Below are 26,562 nucleotides of genomic sequence, written 5' to 3'. Positions count from 1 at the left end.
TATGGGCTGTTAATCACACCCCACCCCCAAACCCAGGTAACCTAGAAGCGAAGCGTCAGGGAGAAAGATACCTCCTGCTGAACCCCGGAAATGCACATGACTCATTTTCTAGTCGATTCATTGCTTTTTTTCCCACCAAAATAATGACTATGTCTCCTTTCAAGTTATTTTTATGTAGTCAAAACTCCCAGTATTCTTTGTTTTGTTTCTTTTTTACATTTTAAAATCACGATGGCTCTTGTTTTGTTGTGTTATGGTTTTTTTTTGGGGGGGGGGCAGGGTCTCTCTAGCCCTGGCTAACATGGAATTCCTGGTGATCCTCCTACCTCAGCCTCCGGAGTGCTGGGATTACGGGCATGAGCCACCACGCCTAGCTTCCCATTGGTTCTTGAAGTGTAAATAAACATGAGGTAAAATAGCCATTACTGCCCCGGGGCATAGATGGAACAGTTTTGATTCCAAGACTATGTGGAGGAGCCCAGTGGGAGAAGGGCCAGGTCACCGTGGGATCCAAGGCAGTGATGTACTGGCAGTGATTGTCAAAGTGCCTCTCCTCCCCTCCCCTCCCCTCTGGCCCACGATCCATGTGCTTTGGTGAGGAGTAAGCTCACTCACACGCGCCTAGTGCAGGGATGAGTGTACATGAAGGCGTAGCAGTCACAGGCACGTCCCCTCTTACTCTCAGGCTATACACAGCCATGGTTCTGTTAGGAAAGGACTTCCCATATTTGAAATGGAGGGGTGATGACATTTTTCCTGTTTTTTTTTTTTTCCTTTTCTTCTTCCTCCCTCCCTCCCTCCCTCCCTCCCTCCCTCCCTTCCTTCCTTCCTTCTTTTGTTCTTTCTTTCTTCTTTCTTTCCTTATTTGGTTTTTCAAGGTAGGGTCTCACTCTAGCCCAGGCTGACCTGGAATTCACTATGTAGTCTCAGGGTGGCCTCAAACTCATGGAGATCCTCCTACCTCTACCTCCCGAGTTCTGGGTTTAAAGGCATGCGATTAAGTTTTAAAAGAACAGTTTTGTTCTAAGAGGGGCAGCCTGTAAAAAAAACAAGACACTGTGAACCTGCCTGGAATTAAGATGAACAGGAAAGAATTCCAAAGGCTGTGTGTCCCATGTAAGTCCCAAATATAAACACACTTTTGAAATAACAAAAAGAAATGGAGACAAGGTTAGTGATTGTCAGGTCCTGAGGGTGTGGTTACAGAACGTTCACTACCTGAACTGGTGTTGAATACAGAAATCTACCTGGGAGATAACATTGTGTAGAGCTTAGTGTGCTCGAACAAGCACAAAATCTGGGAACTCCCGTTTAAGATCGTGATCAGATCTAAGTCAATGTCCTGGCTGTGACACTTTATACATGTTTTTGTTTTTATTTTTTTCAAGGGAGGGTCTCACCTAAGCTCAAGCTGACCTGGAACTCTGCTATCTCAGGCTAGCCTGGAACTCACAGGGATCCTCCTACCTCGGCCTCCCAAGTACTGGGATTAAAGAGGTGCGCTTGAATGACCGCTTTATATCCCCAAAACCTTTGTGAAATTCTGGGAAAGCGAATGATTTCCCACAACCCGACAAGTAGAGAAGAAAGATGCACACAAAGAGCAAAACCCGGGGAGGCTGGGCTAGAGTGAGACCCTGCCTCAAAAACAAAACAAAAACCCGGCCAGGTGCATGGTGGTGCACGCCTTTCATCCCAGCACTCGGGAGGCAGAGGTAGGAGGATCGCCGTGAGTTCGAGACCACCCTGAGAGATGACACAGCGAATTCCAGGTCGGCCTGAGCTACAGTGAGACCCTCCCTCGAAAAAAACAACAACCCCCCCCCCAATAACAACAGCAACAAAACATGGGGAAGCAGCCCACCGTGCACGCGGAGGGACGCGAGGGCGCGGGGGCGGTGGGCAGGCGTGGAGCTCTGGTTCGGAGCGCCGACCCCACCACTTGGACAGGACCCGGGGTGGGCGTGGCCGGGGGGGGAGAGAGGCTCCGGGGTGGGCGTGGCCATCGCGTCGGAAGTGACGTCAGCGGGCGGGTCGCGCACCTGAGCACCTGGGCGTTCGCGTTCGCGGCGGCGGCGGCCGCGGGACGCAGCGCGATGGAGGGCGAGGGCCGGGGCCCGTGGGCCCTGGGGCTGCTGCGCACCTTCGACGCGGACGAGTTCGCGTGCTGGGAGAAGGTGGGCTCGGGAGGCTTCGGGCAGGTGTACAAGGTGCGCCACGTCCACTGGAAGACGTGGCTCGCGATCAAGTGCTCGCCGAGCCTGCACGTCGACGACAGGTCAGCGGCCGGGCGGGGACCGGGACGGGGACGGGGACGGGGACCGATCGGGGCGCCGGGCACGGGAGAGGGGGGATTCCCGAGGACCGGGGACGTGACCGGAGCTCTGCCGGCGCCCCGGGGGGGGGGGAGGAGGCGATCGCGCTCGCCCGGGGTCCCACCTGGACGCTGCGGTCTGCGCGGGGCTTAGGGAAATTGCCGTGTGGGCCGCCGGCGCTTTGTGAGCGAGCTCCACTCCGTTCACACTCACTCCCTAATTTCAACGTTGCAGCACAAATTGCTGTAAGACGGCAATTATTTCGGTCGGAGGCATTGGCTTGGAGCGCGAGAGCCAGCCGGGGCGGCGCGGTGAAGGGCCCCGCCGGAGCCCCGGGGACCCTGGCACCCTGCTCCGCCCAGCGCCCCCTCCCTCGCCGCACACTCTCATTTATTTATTTGGCTTTTCGAGGTAGGGTCTCACTCTAGCTCGGGCTGACCTGACCTGGAAATTCACTATGTAGTCTCAGGGTGGCCCCGAACTCACGGCGATCCTCTCTCTACCTCTGCCTCCCGAGTGCTGGGATTAAAGGCGTGCGCCACCATGCCCGGCTGCACAGTCTCTTTTTAGGGGACTTCAGGAGGGGGGTGGCGGGGTCCTGGCTTGATTTCCCACCGCCAGGGTCGTCCGCACCCTCCTAGCACCGGCCTGAAGGCGTTCGTAAAGGACGCACAGTGGCCGGGATCAACAAGGTTGTGATCTGTTTTGGAGTGTGGGAATTGAGGCGAGCGGATTTCTGAAGGGCGTCCTCCCCCCCTCCCCCGTATTGATAGTTGACTTTTGACAGTTTATATATAAGCTTTGCTTTATTTAGCACATTCAAGTAACTTGTCCTTTTAACCGAGTTGACTTCTAACTCTTCTAAAAACCCTTTTACCCTTAAGCTGTCTTGGAGACCTGGTTTAAGCCTTTGGGGCCTCCGAGCCCAGCTTTACTGTGCATGGTGGGGGTCGGAGAGGGGAGTAATAAGTATGCTGGTGAGGGTGAGACCTCTTCCTCGCTGGCCAGGTGACTCCATCTGAGAGCTCTTGGGGTTTTGTTGGACTCAGCGTTTATTGGAACTGTGGGTTCTAGAGTGGGGACTGGTGTCAGAAAAATGCCACCAGCTCAAGGTGCGATGGTTTCTCAGGCTGTGTTAAAAACCCTTCCTCCCACTTCTGTGGGATCCTGGGAACCTTTCGCCCTGGAAGGGGGGCGCTGTGGTTATTTTGATAAAATCCAAACCGCCTTGAGTGCCAACTTCTCACAGGTAAAACTCTGCAGGGGCATTTTTGTGCCCTTGGGGCATTATTGTGCTAGAGATTTCCTGGTAAAGTGAGTGTTATTCACCAGCCATGATTTATTTTTATTTATTTGGGGGGTGGGTGGTTTGAGAATGGGCACACCAGGCTCTCCAGCCACTGCAAATGATCTCGAGACGCATGCACCACCTTGTGCTCCTGTCCAATGTGGGGTCTTGGGGAATTGAACCTGGGTTCTTTGACTTTGCGTGCAGGTGCCTTAACCACTAAGCCACCTCTCCAGCCCACCAGCCAAGATTTTTAGCACGGGTTTCTCCTGTTGGAAGGTTAACGTGCTTCACCTCAGGCTGGTCAGCAGCAGTGGGTGTCCTTGGAATCTGTTTCTCCAGTGGTCAGACCCTTGTTTCTGGGGTAGCCAAGTTGCTGGTGGGTGGGAGGGGGGGGAGAGGCTTCTCCCCTGAGGCAGTCGCTAAGGATCCTGCTGAGCCTGGGTTGAAAAATGTTTGTCCTTTAACTGGAAGCCTGCCCTGCCCTGCCCAAAGCAGGCAGGTGGTGGCATGTCAGTGCTGGGACCTGGTCAGTGGCGCCCAGCCGGAAGCACTTGGGCCTCCAGGTCGAGCCCGCTGCTGCACATGGGTACAAGATTGACTTCTCCAGCTGTGGCCGTACCTGATTGCCTGCGGGGTTAATGATCGTCTCCATCCTGCTGCCCATGTTGCCTGGGGGCGGGGGTGGCCTGTAGCCTCGCTGTCTTGCCAGGTTGCTTCTAGCCCTTGGAACAGCTGTTGGGGGATTCAGCCTGCTGAATTGTCAGGGTCATTTTGTTTTGATGTACCGCCCCACCTGCATTTGCATCACCTTCCTGGAAGGAGTAGGATTGTCTTCTTTTTTTGTTTTTGACACTTCTTTGAGAGAGAAAGTAAAAGTGAGAGAATGGGTACCCCAGGGCCTCCTGCTGCTGCACAGATTCCAGCCACATAGGCCAGCTTGTGTACCTGGCTTTATGTGGGTGCCGTGGAGCCTGACCTGACCCATCCAGTTTTGCTGGCAAGTGCCTTTAACTGCAGAGCCATCTCTCCAGCCCAGGAGCAAGTTTTCTTGGGATCTTTGTGTACATCCCCCAGCTCTGTTTTGCCCGTCTGAGGAAACATAAGGTCCTGTTTGCAGGTTCTTAGTCTCGTAGACGAAGGAATTTAAAGAGGGACTCAGAGGAAACTTGAGCACGGTTTTTGGATTGTGTGCAGGCGGCCTGTTGGAGAGACAGCAAGCTCCCCAGTGCTCCTGAGTATGAATAAACTTACGAAGCAGCCATGCTTTCACAAGAGGAAATAGCTCCCCTTGGGGATCTGCTACCTCCACCGTTCCCCTTTCCACTTGGTATTTTATTTTTAATTATTATTATTTTTGCTCTTTTGAAGTAAGGTCTCGCTCTGGCCCAGGCTGAGCTGGAATTTACTATGTAGTCTCAGGGTGCCCTTGGACTGAAGGTGATTCTCCTACCTAGTACTGGGTTGGCACTTAAAATTTTTATTTATTTATTTATTTGAGGTGGGGGGGAGAATGGGTGCGCCAAGGGCTTCACCCACTCCAAACAAACTCCAGACACATGCTCCATCTTGTGCATCTGGCTTACATGGGTCCTGGGGAATCAAATCTTGGTCCTTTGGCCTTGTAGGCAAGCACCTTAACCACTAAGCCATCTTTCCAGCCTGGTGTTTTCACTTTTAAGGAGAGGCAATTGGGATACTTTCCCCTTTTTAAAATTAGTTCTGTCAGGGCCACAAGAGGTGTGGGTCCAAAGCCGATGATGATGAGGAAGGGGTCCATCCTCAAAGGCCTCCAGAGCAGCTCATGTCTGTCTCTGTCACGGGGGTTGGCCCTTTCCCAGGGTGACTGGGGCCCTTTACGGCCTTCTCGTGTTGCTTAGGGGCCCATCCGAAGTGGGTGAGGCCTATTTCATTGGCCAGGGCTTCTTGCCCCTTCAGACCCTTACCTCCATTTCTGTGCACGGTGGTGGGCTCTTCAGGCTTAGGGCCCCCCTGGGGGCCTTTTGAGGGTAGGGAGTGCCTGCTAAAGGGGGCCTGTTTAGGGGACCTCTGCACGCTTCCCCGGTGATCCCCCTTGTGATTTGAGTTTCTCCCCATTGTCAGGCCACGGTAAGGTCATGGTGGTTGGCTTTAAGACAAGGCCTACCCCCTGCTGGCTGGGTCTCACTGAGGGGGTCTCGGGCACAGAGGGTCGGGGCTGGCACGCTTATGGAGCAGGGGAGAACAAAGCGAAGAGGCGCTGGGAATAAGAGAGTCCCTGGTGCAGGCGCTGCGCCACGGATCAGCTAATGCTTAGCTGGGCCCCAGCTAGTCGGGGCGAGCCCGAGCAAACCCCGAGTTTGTAGCTACAGAGCTGAGAATTGGACAAGCCCGATTCTTGTCGGTTTTAAAAATAGCAGTGTGGGAACCCCTCCGAGGCTCCTGGGAACGTAATTGTGTTGTGTGCAGGAGGCCTTGCGGAGAGACAGCCGGCCAGTGAGCGAGGAGACATTTTTCTGGCTGGCACCCCTTCTGCAGAGGGGCTTCCCCGCCTCCTGCCCCTGCCCTTGCAGGCCTCGGGCCCAGCCCTGAGTGCTTCAACAGACATGAGACCTCAGCCTCCCTTGCCATCCCAGGCTCTTTCAGTATTTGGAACTTTTGATTGAACTAAAGAATAGGACTGCTTGGTTTCTCTAGAAAGTTCTTCCTGGAAAGGATGGTTGGAGCTACTTTTGGCATTTCTGCTCACTCTAGTTTACCCCCTAGGTGTGTTGGGGGGGGGGTTTGCACATTTCAGCTAGGCATAGATGAGGAAAACAATTTGAATTAAATGGAAATGCTATGGAAAGTGTGTCTGTCTCAAGCCAGGCCCATGGTGCATGCTGTAATCCTAGCACTTGGGAGACTGACTGCCATGAGTTTGAGGCCAACATGGACTATAGAACTAAAAATCCACCAAAAAAAAAAAAAAAAAAAAGGAAAAAGAGGACTGGGGATATAGCCTAGTGGCAATGTGCTTGCCTAACCTGCCTGAGGCTCTGGGTTTAATCTGCAGTACTGGGGGAAAGTCACTTTATAAATTGTGACCCCCTAGCTGGGTGTGATGATTGATGACCCTAATCCCAGCGCTTGGAAGGCTTAAACTGGTGGATCTCTGTGAGATTAGCCTGGGCCACGGAGTGAGTTCCAGGTCAGCCTTGACTAGAGTGAAGTCCTCTCTCAAAAAACCAACACCCACCCCTCAAGAAAGAAATTGTAATCCCTTGGGGCTGGGGAGATGGTTAAAGGCACTTTGCAAGCCTGCTGCCCAGAATTAGGACCCCCAGCACCCACGTAAAGCTGGGCGCAAGCAGGAAGCAGCCTGTGTGCCTGTAATCCCAGCGTGCCCGTGGCAGTCAGAGTCAGGAAAACCCCAAGGCTGGGGCCAGCTCGTTTGCATAGTTGCTGGGGAGCAAAACAAGAGAGACCCTATCTCAAGCCAGACTGACGCACGCCGCAAGGTTGACCTAACCTCCACGTGTGCATTGTGGTACGCACACACGCACACCCAAGAAATCATAACCCGAACTCGATCCTATTTGCCTCCAGATTCCCCGTTGGAAACATTCTGTGTCCCTGCATGGAGACTGAAATAAGGGCGAAGTAGATGAGAAGGTGACACCAGCCTCTGCCTGTGTGAAACGGAGTCACGGCTTGACAGCACAGCCCTCGAGTTGTGTTTTAATTAGGCTGACGTCAGTGGGCTCTGTGGACCAGAAACATCCACCGCACTGAACCAGGAGCCAGCGGTGGGGTAGGGAGTACGCCTGGCTTGCGGCCAGTGAGCGCCCAGCCTCGCCCCAGCACCAGGCCAGGGACAAGTCGGAAAATCCTTCAAGATTTCAAGACAATAGTCATAATTATACATCTGCCTGGCTTCTGTGTTATCAAGTCAGAAGTACTACTTAGAGGAGAGATGTCTTTTGCCTGATAGTTGCCATTGACCAAAGAAGCAACTGGTGGGTTCTTTGTGTGTGGTAGTCCTCTGCCTCTCCCAGGCCGAGAGAGCTCCTTGCCCTAGGCAGCCTCAGGGCATGAGTCCTGGCAGCAGAGGAGAGGCTTGGCATGGGTGGGTTTTGATTCACAAGTCTTGAGCACTGTGAAAGTTTTCACAATGTGCCGGACCCTTGGAACAAAATTGTAACCGGCTTGCATGTGAAGGGGGCCCACAGTAGCCCTGAGATTCTTTTTGTCACGAACGTGGCTTATTTTGTCCCAGTAAACAGTGGTTTATTTCCCAGGATAGCTGGTATCCAAAGAAATACACTGAAGTGTGTGTCCCAGGCAAAAGGGCGACATACTGGTGGTCTTGGGGGTGCAGTGTGTGGGGGGGGCGGATGCGGATGGGACTCCACAGAATGGTTCTTTTTTGTTTGTTTGTTCATTTTTATTTATTTATTTGAGAGTGACAGATAGAGAAAGAGGCAGAGAGAGAGAGAATGGGCACGCCAGTGCTTCCAGCCACTGCATATGAACTCCACACCTGTGCGCCCCCTTGTGCATCTGGCTAACGTGGGTCCTGGGGAATCGAGCCTTGAACTGGGGTCCTTAGGCTTCACAGGCAAGCGCTTAACCACTAAGCCATCTCTCCAGCCCCAGAAATGGTTCTTTAGGAAGTGCCACTGGGCAGTCTTTCTGCAATAGACCTGTAGCTCAGGCTCTTTTTAAGTGGGGTCTTTGTCCTGCAGCAGCCCCCCCCCCCCCCAGAGAGGAGGAACTTGTTGAACTTGGGGCAGTGCAGAGGGAGGAGCTGTCGTCTCCAGCCTGGCTGTGCCGTGAGCAGAACTCGGCCGTGTGTATCAGTCCCTTTGGTCACATGAGGAAAACACTTGGTTGACTTGCTGAGTGGCTCAGGTTTTCCGCTGAGTGTGGAAAGTGGCCCTTGTGCCTGGTCAGTGTGTAAACACCAGCATTGCCAGTTCCTCCTCCAGGGACTGGAGGGTGTGTCTTGCACAGAGCACATGGAGGTGAACCTCCACACTTCAAAGCAGGACGGCAGTGCTGTCGTCCGGGCAGGAAGGACATCCGCACCATGCGCCGGACGCCTGTGAAGAAAGTCAGAGCAGTGGGAACTTCATGCTTAACAACATACAAAACAGAAGCCACGGCTGTAGCGGGTCCCGGTTGCAATGAGTGTGGAAAAGTGACTGGTCAGAGGTGATCTTTGTACCAGGAGCTCCCATTAATAACCAGCCAGGTCCTCAACAAAGTGGCTTCCTCTGTGGAGAAAGAGCCCAAGTCAAGGCATCCTGTTCTCCTTCAGGGACCATCTTCCTTTAAAATGTTTTATTTTTATTTATTTGAGAAAGAGAAAGAGAGACTGAATAGGCACACCAGGGCCTCCAACCATTGCAGACGAACTCCAGACACATGTACCACCTTGTGCATCTGGCTTACATGGGTCCTAGGGAATTGAACCTGGGTCCTTTGGGCTTTGCAGGCAGGCAAGTGCCTTAACCGCTCAGCCATCTCTCCATCCTACCATGTTCCTTTAAATGATGCTTGACTCTGGCATTTATCAGATGCCTGTGGAGTCCAGGAATGGGGCTGAGAGTCCTCTGACCTGGGGTAGACTGTTGGTGACCAAAGGCAGAGGCAGGAATGGCTCTGTGGTCTGTTGGGTACTGGACCAGACTTTGGGCTCTGAGAGTCTTATCACCGGAGAAGGGACAACAGGCAGGATCCTAGTGCGGGCCTAGCTTGTCCTGCGTGGCCTAGGGCCCCACGGGCTGATGTGACTCCTGTGGGTCGTGCCCTGACTGGTCACTTCCTCAGAGGGTTGGGACGACACTCCACCCTACGCTCTGGCTGCTCAGAGCCGCTTAGTGAGTCATTTCAGCTACTTGTATCACTTGTTCCCCAGGCCAGGGGTCTGTTGCCTGGCATTCTGACAGCCTCGGGGTATAGGTCCAAGGTGAGTTAGCCTGTGCTGAAGAACTGGCACTGGGGCACTGGGCAGGGGGCTGAGGGGTGCGCGGCCCTGTGGGAATGCTCCCGGTCAGAGAGTGACACCCAGGAGACCTGCTGCTGTTATCAGTTATTTTGGATTTTTTTTTTAGGTAGGGTCTTGCTCTAGCTCAGGCTGACCTGGAATTTGCTATGTAGTCTCGGGGTGGCCTCGAATTCTTGAAGATCCTCCTACCTCTGCCTCCTGAGTGCCGGGATTAAAGGTGTGCGCCACCACACCTGGCTTGTGTTTTTTTTTGATCTGTGTGTGGATAGTATGTCTGGTATGTGAGTATGTGTGTGTGCCTGTTCATTGTGTGTGGGGGGTTGCTTGTGTACACGTGAATGCATGTGTGTGTCTGGTATGTATGTGTGTATGCCTGTTCATTGTGGGGGGGGGGTTGCTTGTGTACATGTGAATGCGTGTGTGTGCAGGCTGACATAGATGATGGGGTCTTCACCCGTCATTCTCTGCCTTACTCTTTGAGACAGGGTCTCTTAGGTCTTCCTGCACCCCAAGGTTTCCCATCGTCCTCTTCCCCAGGGCTGGAGTTATAGGCACAAGCTGCTGCGTGGGCACCGGGGATACAAATTTAGGTCTTTTTAAATTTGTTTTTTAAATTTTCTTGGTGGCCTCAAACTCCTGAGTGTTGAGATTAAAGGTGTGTGCCACCACGCCCAGCAGGTTTTTTTCTTTTTAATATTTTATTTTTAATTACCAGAGAGAGAGACAGACAGACAGACAGAAATAGGAAGGTAGAGAGAGAGAGAGAGAGAGAGAGAGAATGGGTGTGCCAGGACCTCCAGCCATTGCAAATGAACTCCAGATGCATGCACTCCTTGTGCATCTGGCTTATGTGGATCCTGGGGAGTCGAACCTAGGTCCTTCGGCTTTGCAGGCAAGTGCCTTAACTGCTAAGCCATCCCTCGAGCCCCAAATTTATGTCTTTATACTTGTGCAGCAAGCACTTGACCCACTAAGCCATCTCTTCCCATCTCCAAGAGTTGCATCTTGCTTCAACTTTTGGTGACCAGTAGGGTCTTGTCTGCAGGCGTCCTCCCTTCATGGGGCTAAAGCAGCCTGGGAGCCCGTTATCTCAGAGAGGAGGCCAGGTCAGTATGGGACTTGCTGACACCATTTTGGATTCTCCAGCAGGCTGAGAGCTAGGAGCAGGTAAGAGTGGCTTCCCAGCAGCTCTGTGTGTGTGTGTGTGTGTGTGTGTGTGTGTGCGCGCGCGCGCGCGCAGTGATGGGTTCAGTGAGTCTCAGGTTATAGGTAGGGGCTTGTGCTGGGCTCTGCCTTCTGGGGGGGACACTTTGGATGCCCCAGCCTACACTGGCTATGTGTAGCTCAGTGCCTGTCTCCTCAGGTCTCTACAGATGTGGGTGTTTCTGGATGTCCCTTCAGGGCATTCCTTTGCTAGAAGGCACTTCCCCAGCTGGGCCTGGGAACTGGGTTTCCCCCGCCTTTTGGGCAGGCGTCGCCTTTGTCCGTCCTAGAGAGACACTGACCCTGATCCTGACCCTGACCCTGACCCTGCAGGGCCATGGCACACCCTCGGGTGCTGTGGCCTTTCCCCTGAATGCACGCTGGGACTTTTGACCCCTGGTGCTGTCACGGTCCATTACACAGTGACCTGCAACTGTAAAAACACTAGAAGGCAACCTTTGGCTGGGTGTTTGGAGAGCGATCCTCAGGGGGGCTGAAGGGGGCCAGCAAGTGTGTGCTGTGGCCACACGTCTCCTCCCCAGCTCATGTGTAAGGGGTGGCGGGGTGGTGTCCCCGGTGGAAGATCACTGCCGAGCGGGTGGCCAGCCGTGGGGGACAGCCATGGGGCTTCTCCCGGGTTAGTGTAGAGCTGCCACGTTGACCCAGCAGTTCCTCTCCCAGGAATATATGAGGAAGAACTGGCACTGAGGGCCAGTTCAAACACACATTCGCTTTTGCATTTGAGTACATGTGTGTGTTGTACATGCGAATGTCTGTGCATATGTGTGTGTGTGTGTATACACGTGTGTGTGTGCATGTGTACGTATGGAAACTAGAGGTTAACGTCGGATGGATCTTCCTCAGTTGAATTTCCTTATTTGTAGTGATAGGTCTAATACTTGAATCCAGAGCTGGCCAGTCAAGCTAGCCAGCTTGCCCTGGGATCCTGTCTCCACCTTCTGAATGCTGGGATTACAGGCTGCTGCCATGTCCACTGGCATTTTTGTGGGTGCTAGAGATGCGAACTTAGACCCTCACACTTGCATAGCAAGGGCTTTTCTGACTGAGCCATCTCCCAAGCCCCTAAAGCACACATTAAAAAAATATATATTTTATTGTTCATTTGAGAGAGAGAGAGAATGGTGTGCCAGGGCCTCCAGCCGCTGCAAACGAACCCTAGATGCATGGACCACGTGTGCCTCTGGCTTTACGTAGGTTCTGGGGAATTGAACCTTGCTTGGTCCTTTGGCTCTGCCAGCAAATACTTTAACTGCTAAGCCATCTCTCCAGCCCCCTAAAGCATACATTTTTACCCTAAAGGTTTAGCATTTTCCAGAGCCAACAGGTAGGAGCAGTCATGTCCATTAACACGCTAACAAAACGTAGTCTATTCACCGAGCATTGCTCAGCTCTGGAAAGGAAGCTTAACTGTGCTTCATAAGTAGGCTCTGAAAATGTAACTAGAGAAGAAAGCCAGCCACAGGAGTGTGTGAGTGTGAATCCTCCTTTGTGCAGACGCACGAGCACACAAGTGTGAGGCAGTGGGATTCTGTGCATGAGGAGACAGGCTGTGGGGAAGGGGAGGCCTTGCTGTTTTGTTTTGTTTTGTTTTTCTGAGGCAGGGTCTCATTCTCTAGGTTGACCTAGAATTCACTCTGTAGCCCAGGCTGGCCTCAAACTCACGGCAGATCTCCTAACTCAGCCTCCAGAGTGCTGGTATTATAGGCATGCGCCACCACATCAGACTTGAAGCCTTGCTGTTTAATAGACACAGTTTGTTGGGGAAAATGAAAAGGTCCTGGGTGTTGTTGTTGGTGGTGGTGATTGTAAATGCAGTGTCACTGCATTGTGGTCAGTGGGATACAGGTGACCTGCATGTATTTGAATATACTAGAAAGTGGCCGGTGAACATGACTCCTGGCAAGCCCTGCTAGGAGCCAGTGTTTTAACCCTCTTGAACGTGGGCTTAGCTGTAGGAGTGATGGGCCCATGAAGGTGCTGGGCTTAGATAGAGGGGAGCAGAGTTCCTTGTAATGGGTAGTTAGCTGTTTCTAGTCCAGCCCAAACTGCTCTTCTGGGAGGAGACTTGTCACATTCCATCTCCAGACTCGGGACCCCCAGCACTGGCCTGGCGCTGTCTGTAGGTGTCTAGATAACAGTTAGTCTCACAGTGACGCCGCATGCAGAGGTGGGTGTGGACAGTGCAGGACCTTAGGCTCTGGATGGCCCAGCATATAATTATACTGGCTTGTGCTGGTGGAGCTGGCTGTACCCTGGCTAGTGGCTCTGTTGTCCGGCCAGGTGGCCGCTTCCTGCCCCTCACACCTTTGAACTTTCTTTCTTTTTTTCAGGGAGCGCCTGGAGCTTCTGGAAGAAGCCAAGAAGATGGAGATGGCCAAGTTCCGCTACATCCTGCCAGTGTATGGCATCTGCCGGGAGCCCGTCGGGCTGGTCATGGAGTACATGGAGACGGGCTCCCTGGAGAAGCTGCTGGCCGCGGAGCCGCTGCCGTGGGACCTGCGCTTCCGCATCGTCCACGAGACAGCCGTGGGCATGAACTTCCTGCACTGCATGTCCCCGCCGCTGCTGCACCTGGACCTGAAGCCCGCAAACATCCTGCTGGATGCCCACTACCACGTCAAGGTGGGCACCGCATGCGCCTCACATGTGACCAGGGTGTTGGGTGCTCTGAGAAAGGAGAGCTCTGAGTATGGGGTTGAATGGGAGGTGCATGTTTGTGGAGGGGCTGGCTTGTGCAGTCACAGTCTCAGCGGGAAGGATGGATTCTCCCCCAAATCCTGGCACGTGGCCCGCTTCTGAGCACCTTGGAGGCAGGTTAAGGAGTTAGGGATTCCGGACTGACCAAGCGTCTTGTGAAGTCAGATGTGTGGTCTGGCTGTGGGCCGCTGCCTGGGTCCACGGGCGCTTTGCCGTAAGGACGTGTTTCCCCTCGCTGGTTCAGGGCTGGAGTGATGCTCAGCTGTGGTGGCCGCAGTGTCCTGGGCACCGGCTCTTCAGCGGATTCGTCCCACATGCTTATCCCTGCCGGGGACGGAAGGCCACGTCGCATTAATGCGAGCCCATGCTGGCTGCGTGGAGTCAGTGTCGCTGCTGTCTTGTTGGCACCAGGGTGTGTGGCATTGCCCGAGTTTCCCACCGGATGCCTCTGTGTTGTCTCGTCCTTGGCACCAGGGGTGGCATCTGTCGAGGCCTGTTTCCCATGGCTCGTGCACACAGCCTCACCAGCGGTCCACACTGTTGGTCAGCTCACGTCTTCTTTCCTTCTGCTTTTGTAGAAAGCACAGGGGCCTCAGTGAGAGAGGACCAAGAACTATGGCCTCAGTCCATTCTGCTCTCACAGGGCATGAGCCATGTCCCCAGCCTGGGCGTCTGAGCCCCTTGTCGCACAGCACCTCCAGAGCCTCTCCTGTTGCCCAGCTTGACCCAGTATGTGCAGCATATGGTGACCTGTGTGGCACGTGCATAACCCTCCCCCCCCCCTGCACTCAGACTCTGCCAAGCTGGGGAGTTGATTTCACTCTGTGAGTTCTTCCTGGGTATTGCTGCTCAGCCATGAGGTGTTACTTAGAGATGGCCCTTCCGTCCCACTATGTGAACTGGGGACTTGATGTCGTGGAGATGCATGCAGGTGACAGTGGCCTACATCCTTTGCTGGTGGCCTGGGGACCCTAGGCTCTGTTGTTCTTCCTGGACAGTACAGGATTTGTGAGCCTGTATAAGAAAAAGAAAATAATGAGGAGTGGAGACATGGCTCAGCAGTTAAAGGCACTGGCTTGCAAAGCCTAACAGCCCGGGGCTCAGGTTCGATTCCCCAGTACCCACATAAAACCAGGTGCACAAATGGTGCATGTGTCTGGACATGTTGCATTTGCAGCAGCTGGAGGTCTTGGTGTGTATCTATTCCCTCCCTCTCTCTCTCTGCTTGCAAATAATAATTATTTTTTAAAGGTGTTGGGCATGGTGGTACAGGCCTTTATTCCTAGCAGAGGTAGGAGGTTCACTATGAGTTCAAGGTCAGCCTGGACTAGAATTAGACCCTCCCTGGATAAAACAAGACACCAACAACACAAAGGAAACAATGATCGGGGCCTCACCGTAGAGCAGAGGTATAGTGCAAACGATGGCCACCGAGGGGTTATTAGTGGCTATAGTTGTCCAGCTGTGGGTTGAGAAGCATCTGGGACACTACTCTCTAGCCTAGCCCCGTGCTTGAGCCACGTGAAAGGACCGCCCAGGCTGCCTTTGCATAGTACTCTGTAGTTAGTCCCCATCCAAGGCTGAAAACAGACAGAAAGACTTGCCTTAGGCAATGTGAGTTTCTTTGATTCTTAGAAACAGCCACCTGGGCCAGCACCTTCCTGTGGGTCTCCTCTTGGTTTCTGGGCCTTTTTGAGGTCACTCTTCCTCTGGGGTCTTGAACCCGGGCTGTGAGTTGCTACTTTGCCTCCTGCCCTTCCTTGTGCCCAAGGTAGGCGCTGCCTTTCCGAGTGTGCCCCAGTTATAGCTGGTACTTCACGACGGTCCCCCTTTTGCCCAGTGCCTCAGTTGTCCTTAGCATTCAGAACAGGCGGCGTATTCAAAGTGCTAGAGCAGGAGGCCTTTCCTGCCAGCTCCAGAGGCGCCTCCCTCTGTCGTGTAGCTGTGAGCCTCTGTGTCAGCCTGGTCCGGATGGCCCCAGGGTAAAGGACGACACTCTTGGGGGGGGCCTCTCGAAGCTCTGTGAATAATGAGGCATTGGGTGTCCACTGCTGAGAGTTTGGGGGAGGGCACCGTGGGCATGGAGGGCGAACTAGAAAGGCCCTCCTCGGGGACTCCCGCGTCCCAGCGAGCACATGGCACCGGGCTTCCACGCGGAATTGGCTGGCGGGCTGCACGGGGGGGGGGGGGGGGGGAATACCCGTGCTCCGGTCCCCCAATCCTGGCAGATCTTCATTTCTGAATGTGACATGTGGCAGGTGGTAGTTGCCAGACTGAAACCTCCTGTGTCCCTAAATTCGCTTGGGAGTGCAAAATGTGCTGTCTTCCACTTCGGTGGATCAGCAGCCCAGGGTGGTGGCTTTGTCACACTGGCCAGTGGTTTCCATCCCCGAGTCAGGGGTTTCTGGGGACTTGTCGGCAGCAGAACTGAGGGGGCCTGGGGTGGGTGCCTGCACCTGCTGGGCCCAGTCCTGGGGGGGAGAGGGCAGGGTGGCTTCCTGTCAGCTCCCCAGCCGTGCTCAGAGTTCCTTAGTCACCGCTCATACATTCTTTCCCTCCCCTCCCCTCTTGGGCAAGGCCAGCCTGGAAATGGAGTCCTGACTCAGCCTGTTTCCTGCATGGGTGAATGTGTTTGAGGAGCACAGGAGTGAATTAAAAGGCTTTAAATCCCATTAGTCTTGAAGGAGAAGAGAAAGAGGTCAATACCACTTGCATCAGGAAGTCCTTTGGTACCCCCAGGTTGTGGCTTAAGCCAAGATGTGGAGGGGGCGCTCCACAGGGAGGCCGGCCAGGGCTGCTGCCCGTGCTGTGAATTATTTAGTGTTGAAAGGAGACACCATTTTACCAAAGGGGGACCTGCCTCTTCCACTGACTTGTAGAGTCAGAGGCGGGCGACCCGTAGTGGTTAGCGTTGGAGGCTGTCACGTGTCCCAGAGGCGGGGGACACGGTGTATCTGAAGGAGTCAGCGAATATGTGTCACACAACATCCAGGCAGAAAGCAGGGAGCTCGGAGAGGTGGTGAGGCGTGTGTTTTGCTCGATTTAAAGGCCTCGGAAGCTGAGTTATGCTGTAAGGGGCTTGCTGGCACTTGCAGCCTCCCCAGCTGGAAGGTTGCATAACCGGACTCCCCAGTTTGTCCCCAGTTTGTCACGTGCTCCCCTTGCCTGAAAGCTGAGGGCTGTTTTTCCCTCGGTGCGCACAGTGCTGTCTGCCACCAGGGCAGACCTGAAGCCTTACTTACAGAAGCGAGACTGTCATTCTCCTTGAGCTCTGTCTCCCTGTGAATTCATTCCTCAGAGTGTGATCTTTTCCCCCATCACTAAGTCCATAGCTCATGTCCCCAGGTTTGGCTCTCCTCCTCACCTCTTGTCTGCCTGGGTGCACGGCTGTCTAAAGTAGCAAGGAAAGCCCCCCAGGAGCACAGCCCCCTGTGATTGGGAGTGAGCCCCCATAGTTGGTGTTGGGGAGCAGATGTCTGACACGGTAGAGATGTTGGCCAAACACCTTGCCTGACTCTTAACATGCCTTCCCCTGCTGTGTTGCAGATTTCCGACTTTGGGCTAGCCAAGTGCAACGGGATGTCCCACTCTCACGACCTCAGCATGGATGGCCTGTTTGGCACAATCGCCTACCTTCCTCCAGAGCGCATCCGGGAGAAGAGCAGGCTCTTTGACACCAAGCACGATGTGTACAGGTGTGAGATTCCTCCTCCTGCCTGGGACAACAGCTTCCAGAAAGGCCTCTCAGCTGTGGGGTTTGGTGCATGCCCGTTGGGCTCAGAGACTTTAGCTGGCGGACTTAAGCAGGTTCCCCAGGCGCACAGGGGAACTGCTTCCTACAGGCGGTGCTGGTGGGGCAGGAAGCTGTTCTTGGCTGGTGCCCCATGGAAGCCGGTAGCAGCAGCCAGGCCAGCACTGCACACCCGCGTTTTCATGAGATGTGGGTTTTACGGCTTGTCTGTCGAAGAACCTGTTGCTTCATGTGGCCCACGGATCCGCGTGCGCACGTGTGTGTGTGTGTGTGTGTGTGTGTGTGTGTGCTCCTCCTCCTCAGGGCTCTGAAGCAAGCAGTTCACACTTGCAGGTCACCAGCCTGATGTGGGTCCCTGGAGTTCCCAGGTCGCCCTCTCCTTCCCATACTGTAAGGGTCCTAATCCCAGCACTTCTGGGAGAAGGAGAGAGCACCAGCCCAGGGCATCCGGCTCTGCCTTTTTGTCATCAGTCCTGGCCGACTGGTTTGACAAAAGCCACCGTGCCTGTGGGGTGCCCGGCCTTTGAGCAGAGTCTGCTGGGAATGGCCCTCTGGGGGACTAGTCAGGGCTTGTACTGTGGGGAAGAGTCAAGGTACTCTTGTTTATTTTCAAGTTGGCTTTCCACTTTTGAACCTGCAGGTCTCAGCTTCTTCTCATTGTGAGCCTTCATGTCCCCAAATAGCCACTGTCACACCACCACACTCAATATGTTAGTGGCCCTTTTTGGTAGTTTATTTTATAGAAATCAATGTCCCCCAGCAGTCAGAAGAGGTCTTGGAGCTCAGCGGTTCACCTCCTGATAGCATCTTCATCACCTGCCCCGAGTACTTGGGAGCTCCTTGCTGGTTTTGGTCAGAACCCGAGCTTGTGTCTTGAAGGGGCCAGGCTACAGCAGAGGAGGGCAGAGGGGCGGTGAGAATGTCCTTGCGAAGGCCTGAGCACCTGCTCTCTGTCTCCTTTTGAGCTGCTGTCTCAGGTGCCTGGGCTGTTCACCCTGCGAGCCGAGGTCCAGCAGTAGAGTGGCCCCTGGGGACCTGCTCCTGTCCAGAGGCTGTGGCTCGGCTGGCGGAGCTTGGACCTGGGGGGGGGGGCAGTGGGTGCTGTTCAGGCTTGTTGGCTGTGCTGTGGATAGCACCCTGACCGATGCCTGTTCCTCTTCCAGCTTCGCCATCGTGATCTGGGGCGTGCTCACACAGAAGAAGCCATTTGCAGGTGAGTGGTCCTGCCTGTGAGGATAATGGGGTGTGCTTCCCGTGCCTTCTCAGCCAGTGCCTGTGCTCCAGGCTCCTGGGTCCTCAGGGCGGGTGCCTGCCCTGTCCTGCCCAGCAGGTTCCTCATTGCAGGCAGGCGGCTGACAAAGCATTCTTGTGGTGCCATTTACATACAAGAATAGGCAGATCTGAAGGCCCCCGTGTTTGTGGTGCCAGTTATGCGTGGTAAGAAAAACACAACAATAAAAGATACCAGTTCACCATTTTGAGTCACGTTTAGTACAGTCACAGTTAAACAAGCATCACCACTCTAGAACGTTCTCTTGGCCCTAGCAGTAACCCTTTGACCATTAGCCGTCCCAGTGATCCAGCACTGCATCCCTCCCTCTCCCTCCTTCCTATTGCAGTAAATACTCATGACAAAAGTCTGCCACGTCAACTGTCCTAAGCACGCACTGGAGTAGTGGCGAGGACATTCTTACAGTGGGAACAGCGAACCCCTCACCTGGAACCTCCCTCGCCCATCCCACAGCTATTGCTCTATAACGTCTGCCCTCGGAATTTCAGTGCCTCAGCTTGAGTTCCTGTAAACCTTGGGGATTTTTTATTTTATTTTATTTTTTTTTAGCTACATTGGAAAAAGAGCCCTGCTTCCTTTGCTTTGTATTTCTGGGTACTCATTGCGATATGTACCTCAAGATCTTTGAGACTACAGGTCATTTGTAGCGTATGTGAGGCCCCAGTTCAGTTTCCATCGCCAAATGTACATAATACAACTTACATATCTGTTAGAATCATCGCGTGGGTGGCTGTGGCCCTCTGGAAGCCCATTGCCAGCTGAGGCTCAAGCTTGGGGCCTGGGTATGGAAAGGGGGCCAGGGCAGGAGGAGATCCTCTTAGTAGGGCAGGATTGAAGGTGTCCCGGGAGTTACTCAGCTCCCACGGAGGGTGGTTCTACCAGCCATTGCCTTTTCCTCCTCTCTCTGCCCTCCCCACCCACCCACCCATGGAGGTTCATGGTCTGAAGTTTTTCACTGTGGCGGCCTGCCAGTGGACACGAAGTGTCCGATGGACATAACACCCTGAGCCAGGAGTGCGGTGTAAAGTGCCACGGACTGAGGCCCTTGGGTTTTATTGCCTCCTAGATAGTGGGATCAGGGTGCAGGGTTCAGAGTTAGCGTTTGACAGCAGAAGACTCTCCAAGTGTTCACTGACTTCTTGTTTCGTTCGTTGTGCCTCTGGGGGGTTTGGAAAGCTGTGTCACTGTGGAAATAACCCACAGATGCTGAAGAGATTGGGTGGGTGTGGGGGGGGGGACATGTTACGTAAGACCTAACGGGAAATGGACAGCATCAGAGTCGAATCCTGGCAGCTGTGGGTGACTTTGGGCCAATTTCCCACACCTGCCGATACGTGCCTGCCTCTCCAAAGGGAGTGTTTGGAATGCAGGGGTGGGGCGCTCTGTGGGAACAAGCAGCGCCGAGTCTGGCTGAACGGGTAGTAAGTAATTGGTTCGGGATGTGCAGAGAAAGAACCTGGCCCACCGAGGGCTGCCCCGCACCCCTCCTAACCCGGGCTGGAGCCAAGGCTGCCTCAGCAGCGGAGACTGACCCTGCGCATGTCCGTGTGCCCTCCCGAGGTTGGCTGAAGGCCTGGGAGGCAAATAGCAGGCAAAGGTTCTGGTGATAGGCATCCCCAGGTTTAGGGGGTGGGGTGGGGAGTGGCCTCACTGTGCCCCCCGCGTGGCCCTGGCACTTCCCTGCATTTGCCCCCCGGGGAACCGCCCGCAGCCTGTGCCACCCCGACACGCGCCTGTCCTTTGCAGAGGAGAAGAACATCCTGCACATCATGGTGAAGGTGGTGAAGGGGCACCGGCCCGAGCTGCCACCTGTCTGCAGACCCCGGCCGCGCGCCTGTGGGAACCTTATATCCCTCATGCAGAGGTGCTGGCGTGCAGACCCTGGGGAGCGGCCCACCTTCCAAGGTGAGTGCCCCTGGCCTCTCTGGTGACACCAGCCGTAGAGCTGATGAGGAGGACAGGGTTGAGGACCAGGCTCCAGTGGGAAATACATGGGAAATGTGCCTCGGGTCGGGTGGACTGACCGGCCCAGCGTGGGCAGGTTGGCCCAGTCTCTGCTCAGTACTCAGGGCCAAGATGGGGGGCAGCCAGAGCCAGTGGTCAGCACCAGAGCTTTGTCATTGCGGGGCGCGTGTACCCCCATGGGTCAAGGTCTTTGCAGACACCCCAGCTGGTGGCTTGCAGCCGTTCCTTTCCTTCTGTTGAGTCTCGTCATGGACACTTGTGTCTGTGTAGGAAAGGGACCCTGATGGTGTGCCTTGTACCCACACGGGAGAGACGTGAGTGGACTGGGGCCCGCCTGCTGCCCCTCGCAGCTCTGCCCGTCTCTGAGGAAGACACCCCCCCCAGCACTGAGCCTGGGTCACCTTGCAGATGCAGGCAGATCCCGTTATGGCCATCCCCCTCCTCGGGGGCTGGCCTGGGCTGTGGCAATGCCGGTGGTGCAAACGTGTCCTCTGCTGCGTAGGCTTGTGCAGGGGTCATCCCTATATGTTACGTGTGCCCCTTTTCTCTTTCCTCCTCCACAGAAATTACTTCCGAAACCGAAGACCTGTGTGAGAAACCTGACGAGGAGGTGAAAGAGCCAGCCCAAGGGCCGGTGGGGCCCCGCTCCCCGGAGCCCAGGAGCGAGGTGAGCCGCCCTCTGTGCGCCCCCCAGCACCCCGCACTGCTCTCCCCTCTGCACCCGAGCTCTGCGGTCCCGCTCCTCCTCCCCCGTGACAGAATATGTGACTCCCCCAGACACGCGCTTAGGTGACCACGGGGGCCCAAGGGTGGGCGGAAGTGGGGTGGGCTGAGTTCTGCACACTGGCTTCGGGATTCCCTTCATCTGCTCCCAGTGAGCGCTGCACACGTGACACAGGCGGTGAGAAGTGCCAAGAGCCAGGGCTGGCTGAACACCTGAGGGTCATAGTTGAGGCAGGTGTGCACGGGAGCACCCGATAAGCAACCGCCGTAGCAGTGTTATTTGACGCGGGGCAGTCTCTCCTAGAGACGTCATAAACATTTACAGGGAGGTGAGAGTCGGGGTCAGCAGTGCAAGGGCAGCAATAAAGTGGGGGACTCGGCACTCCGCCCTTGATAAGTCAGTGGTGGGCAGGGCTCAATGTACCAGCAGCCAAATTGAGCAAGTCCAGAGGTTCCCAGCAGGAGGGGGATTTGGGGCCACCACTTAGAGAAGAGTTGTGAGCCACCATCAGATTTAGTCACCGGAAACCTGCCTGTCTCGTGAAGTCTTTCTAAAGATCCCCTTAGTGTACCTTGGGTTGACTCACCATGCTGCCCCCTACCCCCCATGGTTGGGCCCACAGCCCCCAGGCCAGACATGCTCTGCCGAGGAGAGGTCGCAGGCTCTTGGCAGAGCAGGGTTGGCCGTCCAGATCAAGTCTTTGCTAGGCCAACAGTCCTGGGTGGACATGACCCCGCCGCATCCTCTCCACAGTCTTGCAGCTCATCCATGGCTGCCTTCAGCCTGTACTGTGCCTACGTGGTGCCCCTGAGCACCTGGGTGCCCTCCAGAGCAGTGTTACTGGGACTTTGTTTTTGTGAAGTCACTCTTGTCTTGCAGTGTCTTTGTACCAGGGAAGCTGGTGTGAGGTGTCTTTGCAGCCCTAAGTCCGGGCTCCCTGTTCCTGTATATTCTTGGCAACAGGCAGCCTGCATTTCTTCCTGGCAGCTGATAGGGTTTCAACGTCCTTGTTTTTTGTTTATTTTGTTTTGTTTGGGGTTTTCAAGGTAATGTCTCCCTCTAGCCTAAGCTGACCTGGAATTCACTATGTAGTCTGAGTGTGGCCTTGAACTCAGGGCGATCCTCCTACCTCTGCTTCCCGAGTGCTGGGATTACAGGTGTGCGCCACCGTGCCCGGCCCCGTGGTCCTTTTTGCTTCTTGGTGCCATGCTGTGCAGGATAGGGCAGGGTAGAGGCCTCACCACTTCCCTCTATCCTTACAGGCGAGGCCCGGGTCATCGCGCCTCAAGCGCGCCTCTGCTCCCCCCTTCGATAATGACTGCAGCCTTTCCGAGCTGCTGTCACAGCTGGACTCGGGTATTTCCCAGACCCTCGAGGGCCCCGAGGAGCTCAGCCGCAGCTCCTCCGAGTGCAAGCTCCCGGCGTCCAGCAGTGGCAAACGGCTCTCGGGGGTGTCCTCCGTGGACTCAGCCTTCTCCTCCAGAGGATCCCTGTCATTGTCGTTTGAGCGAGAACCTTCCACGGGTGGTGAGTGACTCTCCGACGTGGCGAGCTTGTATGGGACTTTGCAGCTGCAGAGTTGAGTGTCCATCTCTTGCCCTGATAGTAATTCTTGTCTTTTCAACCGCCCCCCCACCTTTCTTTTTTATATGTGTGTAGGGTATGGGATGTGGGGGGGCACATGCACATGTGTGTGCACACACAACGTACAGGCATGCGTGCAGAGACCAGAGGAAGACATCAGATGTCCTCTGTTACTTTAGTTCTTTACGGCAGACTCTCTGAACCTGGAACTTGCTGCTTTTTTAGTTGGATTGGCTGACAAGCCCAGCATCCTGCCAGCATCATGGCTAGAGGTCTGTGCAGCCATGCCTGGAGTTTCACATGGGTGCTGGGGGTTGAACTCATACCTTGTGCGGCAAGCACTCTTACCTGCTGAACCACATCCCTGATACCATCTTCTCTCCCTTCACTATCCACTCCTGGGTGTCAGTAGCAGGGATGGTGCTCTGAGTATAGATCGGAGATACTCACACCCGCCGAGTGGTTCCACTGGGTGTCATGGTAGGAGGCAGAGGCTGGCTTCTGGTGTGCAGATGGAGAGCCCGAGTCACAGCCAATGAGACCAGTAGCACTTGGAGACCTTTTTCTTGTGGTGCTAGCCCTGTGTCCGTTCTTAGATAGTTCTTAGTAACCCTCACCAAGCATTTGTGCATGTGGGCACCCCACTTACAGTAGCCTTGCATCACCCTGGGCTGGCTGTGTTAGGAGGGGCCCACGCCGCCCCTCTGTAAACTGTCTACGAGGTGGAGCCTTCCCCACTCAGCCAGTCTCATTTTTTTCCTTTTTGGTTTTTGAGGTAGGGTCTGGTGCTAGCCCAGGCTGATCTGTGATTGTGTGGTCTCAAACACCCAGCGATCCTCCCACCTCTGCCTCCCGAGTGCTGGGATTAAAGGCGTGCGCCACCAAGCTCAGCCCATCTCATCTTTCCATGCTAGTTTTGAAGGGATTTTTGCCTGTCTGGCCTCAGGATGTTAGTGTTGGTGTTTTCCTCTGTACACCTGGTGGTGAGACTGGTCCTGCTCTGTCCCCAGGGTTCTGTGCAGCTCCTCTGGAAAACACAGGCATTTTCACCCAGGCCCAGGTAGGAGGGACAGTGGAGACAGTCAGGTTTCCAGGCAAGTGGGTTAACTGGACCGGCTGAGTCAGCTCTGGGTTCAGTGAGTGACCCTGGCTCAGTAACTAAGGTAGAGGACAAAAGAGGGAGACACCCAACATCCGCCTCTAGCTTCTACACCCGCACAGACTTGCACCCGCACATACACACAGCACATAGACACCCAAGTGTGTGTTGGGTGTGTGTGTGTGTGGCAGATGCTTAAAGGCCTGCAGTGACCTGGAGGCTGTGTGCTTCCCAAGTGCCCCGGCCAGGGTCGAGTGAGGAGCTGCCTTCCTGCATTGACTTCTGCCATGTCTTTTCTCCCACTGCAGACCTGGGCACCACAGACATCCAGAAGAAGAAGCTGGTGGACGCCATTGTGTCAGGCGACACCAGCAAACTGATGAAGATCCTGCAGCCGCAGGACGTGGACCTGGTGCTGGACGGCAGTGCCAGCCTGCTGCACCTGGCCGTGGAGGCCGGCCAGGAGGAGTGCGTCAAGTGGCTGCTGCTCAACAACGCCAACCCCAACCTGACCAACAGGAAGGGCTCCACGCCGCTGCACGTGGCCGTGGAGCGCAGGGTGCGCGGCGTCGTGGAGCTCCTGCTGGCCCGCAAGATCAGCGTGAATGCCAAGGACGAGGACCAGTGGACCCCGCTGCACTTTGCAGCCCAGAATGGAGACGAGACCAGCACGCGGCTGCTGCTGGAGAAGAACGCCTCGGTCAACGAGGTGGACTTCGAGGGCCGGACGCCCCTGCACGTGGCCTGCCAGCACGGGCAGGAGCACATCGTGCGCACCCTGCTGCGCCGCGGCGTCGACGTGGGCCTCGCGGGCAAGGACGCCTGGCTGCCCCTGCACTATGCCGCCTGGCAGGGCCATCTGCCCATCGTCAAGCTGCTGGCCAAGCAGCCCGGGGTGAGCGTGGACGCGCAGACGGCGGACGGGAGGACGCCCCTGCACCTGGCCGCCCAGCGCGGGCACTACCGCGTGGCCCGCATCCTCATCGACCTGTGCTGCGATGTCAACGTCTGCAGCCTGGCCGCCCAGACGCCCCTGCACGTGGCCGCCGAGACGGGGCACACCAGCACGGCCCGGCTGCTCCTGCACCGCGGCGCCGGCCGGGAGGCGGTGACTGCGGAGGGCTGCACCGCCCTGCACCTGGCCGCCCGCAACGGGCACCTGGCCACCGTCAAGCTGCTCGTGGAGGAGCAGGCCAACGTGCTGGCCCGCGGGCCCCTGAGCCAGACGGCGCTGCACCTGGCCGCCGCCCGCGGGCACTCCGAGGTGGTCGAGGAGCTGGTCAGCGCCGACCTCATCGACCTGCGCGACGGGCAGGACCTCAGCGCCCTGCACCTGGCTGCCGAGGGCGGGCACGCGCGCACGGTGGAGGCGCTGCTCAAGCACGGGGCCCACATCAGCCTGCAGGGCCTCAAGTTCCAGGGCGGCCAGAGCCCCGCGGCCACACTCCTCCGGCGGCGAAGCAAGACCTAACCGGCTGCCCACGGACTGGGGCTCCTTGCGGGCTTCTGGCCCGCCACTGTCTCCCTGTGGGACCAAACCCGTGTCGCGCTGGGACACTCGCCCCGTTGGGGGCTTGCCCATACATTAACCAAGCAGAGGCTGATGCATGACGCGGTACTGCTGTGTCAAGACAGAAGCACCTAGTAGCGCGATCCTCCGTGTCGGGTCGTGTCGAAGGCAGGTGGCTGATGACCCCATCACCAGCCAGGGCGTCTGTCGTCAGAAGGGATGATGGGTCAGTGTCATTTCATTGTGCCCCTCGTGGGCTGCTGATGTGGGTCCCTCGGTGACAAGTCTGGGCAAGGGTGTCCCCTCTGTCCCAGAGCAAGCCACCTCTGCTCAGAACACAGCATCTCTGGTAGAGGTGGGGGAGGGGCAGTGTCTTTGGTCCTCAAACCGCGGCGGGCAGAGGAGCCCGTCGGCTGGCTTTGCATGAGACCTATAAGAAGCGTGTGTGGCCTTGGGACAGTCTAGTCTGTGAGAAGTGACTGTAAAGTCACGGCTTGGTGCCAACACCAAACAGCCTTACCAGCATTGATATCCAGTGTCATTTGCCACACCCTCTTCCCAGCACTGCCCTTGTAGTGGCTGAGTTCTCCTCACCTAAACACGGCAGAGCCACATGTAAAAGTCTCTGAAAAAAATCTTTATAAACCGAGTTTTGTACTAGAAAGTGTTAGACAACGTTTTTGGGCTTTTGTTCTTGGCAAAGTGGTATCTTGTGCCAGGGGATGTTTTGGCATCTCGGGCTTTTCTGCCCTGCCCTGTGGTGACTCCAGAGTGACTGAACTGCAGTAGTCAGGGTGTGGCCCGGGGTGGCTGTAGATGTTAGCCCTCTTGATGTCAAAGGACCTGATTGGCTCCCTGTTAAAGGCTTGGGGCCTCCTGAGCCCCAGGGCTCTAGAAGAGTGCGTTGCAGAAGTGACCTTGTGTGCAGACGTGCTATAGCCTGGCGAATGCCGTAGCGATTGATATCGAGTACTGTGTACGTCGATGTGAATCACGGACAAGATGCTTCTCTATGTCAGGAAATACACAATCCGGAACTGGCTATGTTTTAATACGCCTCAGTGTGCTTTCACTGGATTCCGCTCCTGCTGTGTAAGAGAAGACCTCAGGTCTGTGATGTTTAAATAAAGTTCTTGGAAGTCA

The 26,562-nt window shown here is 55.4% G+C and overlaps 1 protein-coding gene across 1 annotated transcript; it reads left to right on the top strand.

The window, feature by feature from the left end:
- The first annotated feature begins 2,096 nt into the window (after nt 1-2,096).
- Ripk4 (receptor interacting serine/threonine kinase 4) lies at nt 2,097-26,562 on the top strand. Its single transcript, XM_004654494.2, has 8 exons — nt 2,097-2,278; nt 13,129-13,420; nt 17,042-17,190; nt 18,410-18,459; nt 20,284-20,442; nt 21,066-21,169; nt 22,489-22,753; nt 24,218-26,562. The coding sequence occupies exons 1-8, from the start codon at nt 2,097-2,099 to the stop codon at nt 25,378-25,380; spliced, it is 2,364 nt and encodes a 787-aa protein (XP_004654551.1). The 3' UTR covers nt 25,381-26,562.

The sequence above is a fragment of the Jaculus jaculus genome, chromosome 5, assembly GCF_020740685.1.
Source record: "Jaculus jaculus isolate mJacJac1 chromosome 5, mJacJac1.mat.Y.cur, whole genome shotgun sequence".
NCBI classification, from domain to species: Eukaryota; Metazoa; Chordata; class Mammalia; order Rodentia; family Dipodidae; genus Jaculus; species Jaculus jaculus.
This window is presented reverse-complemented; position numbering and strand designations above follow the sequence as displayed.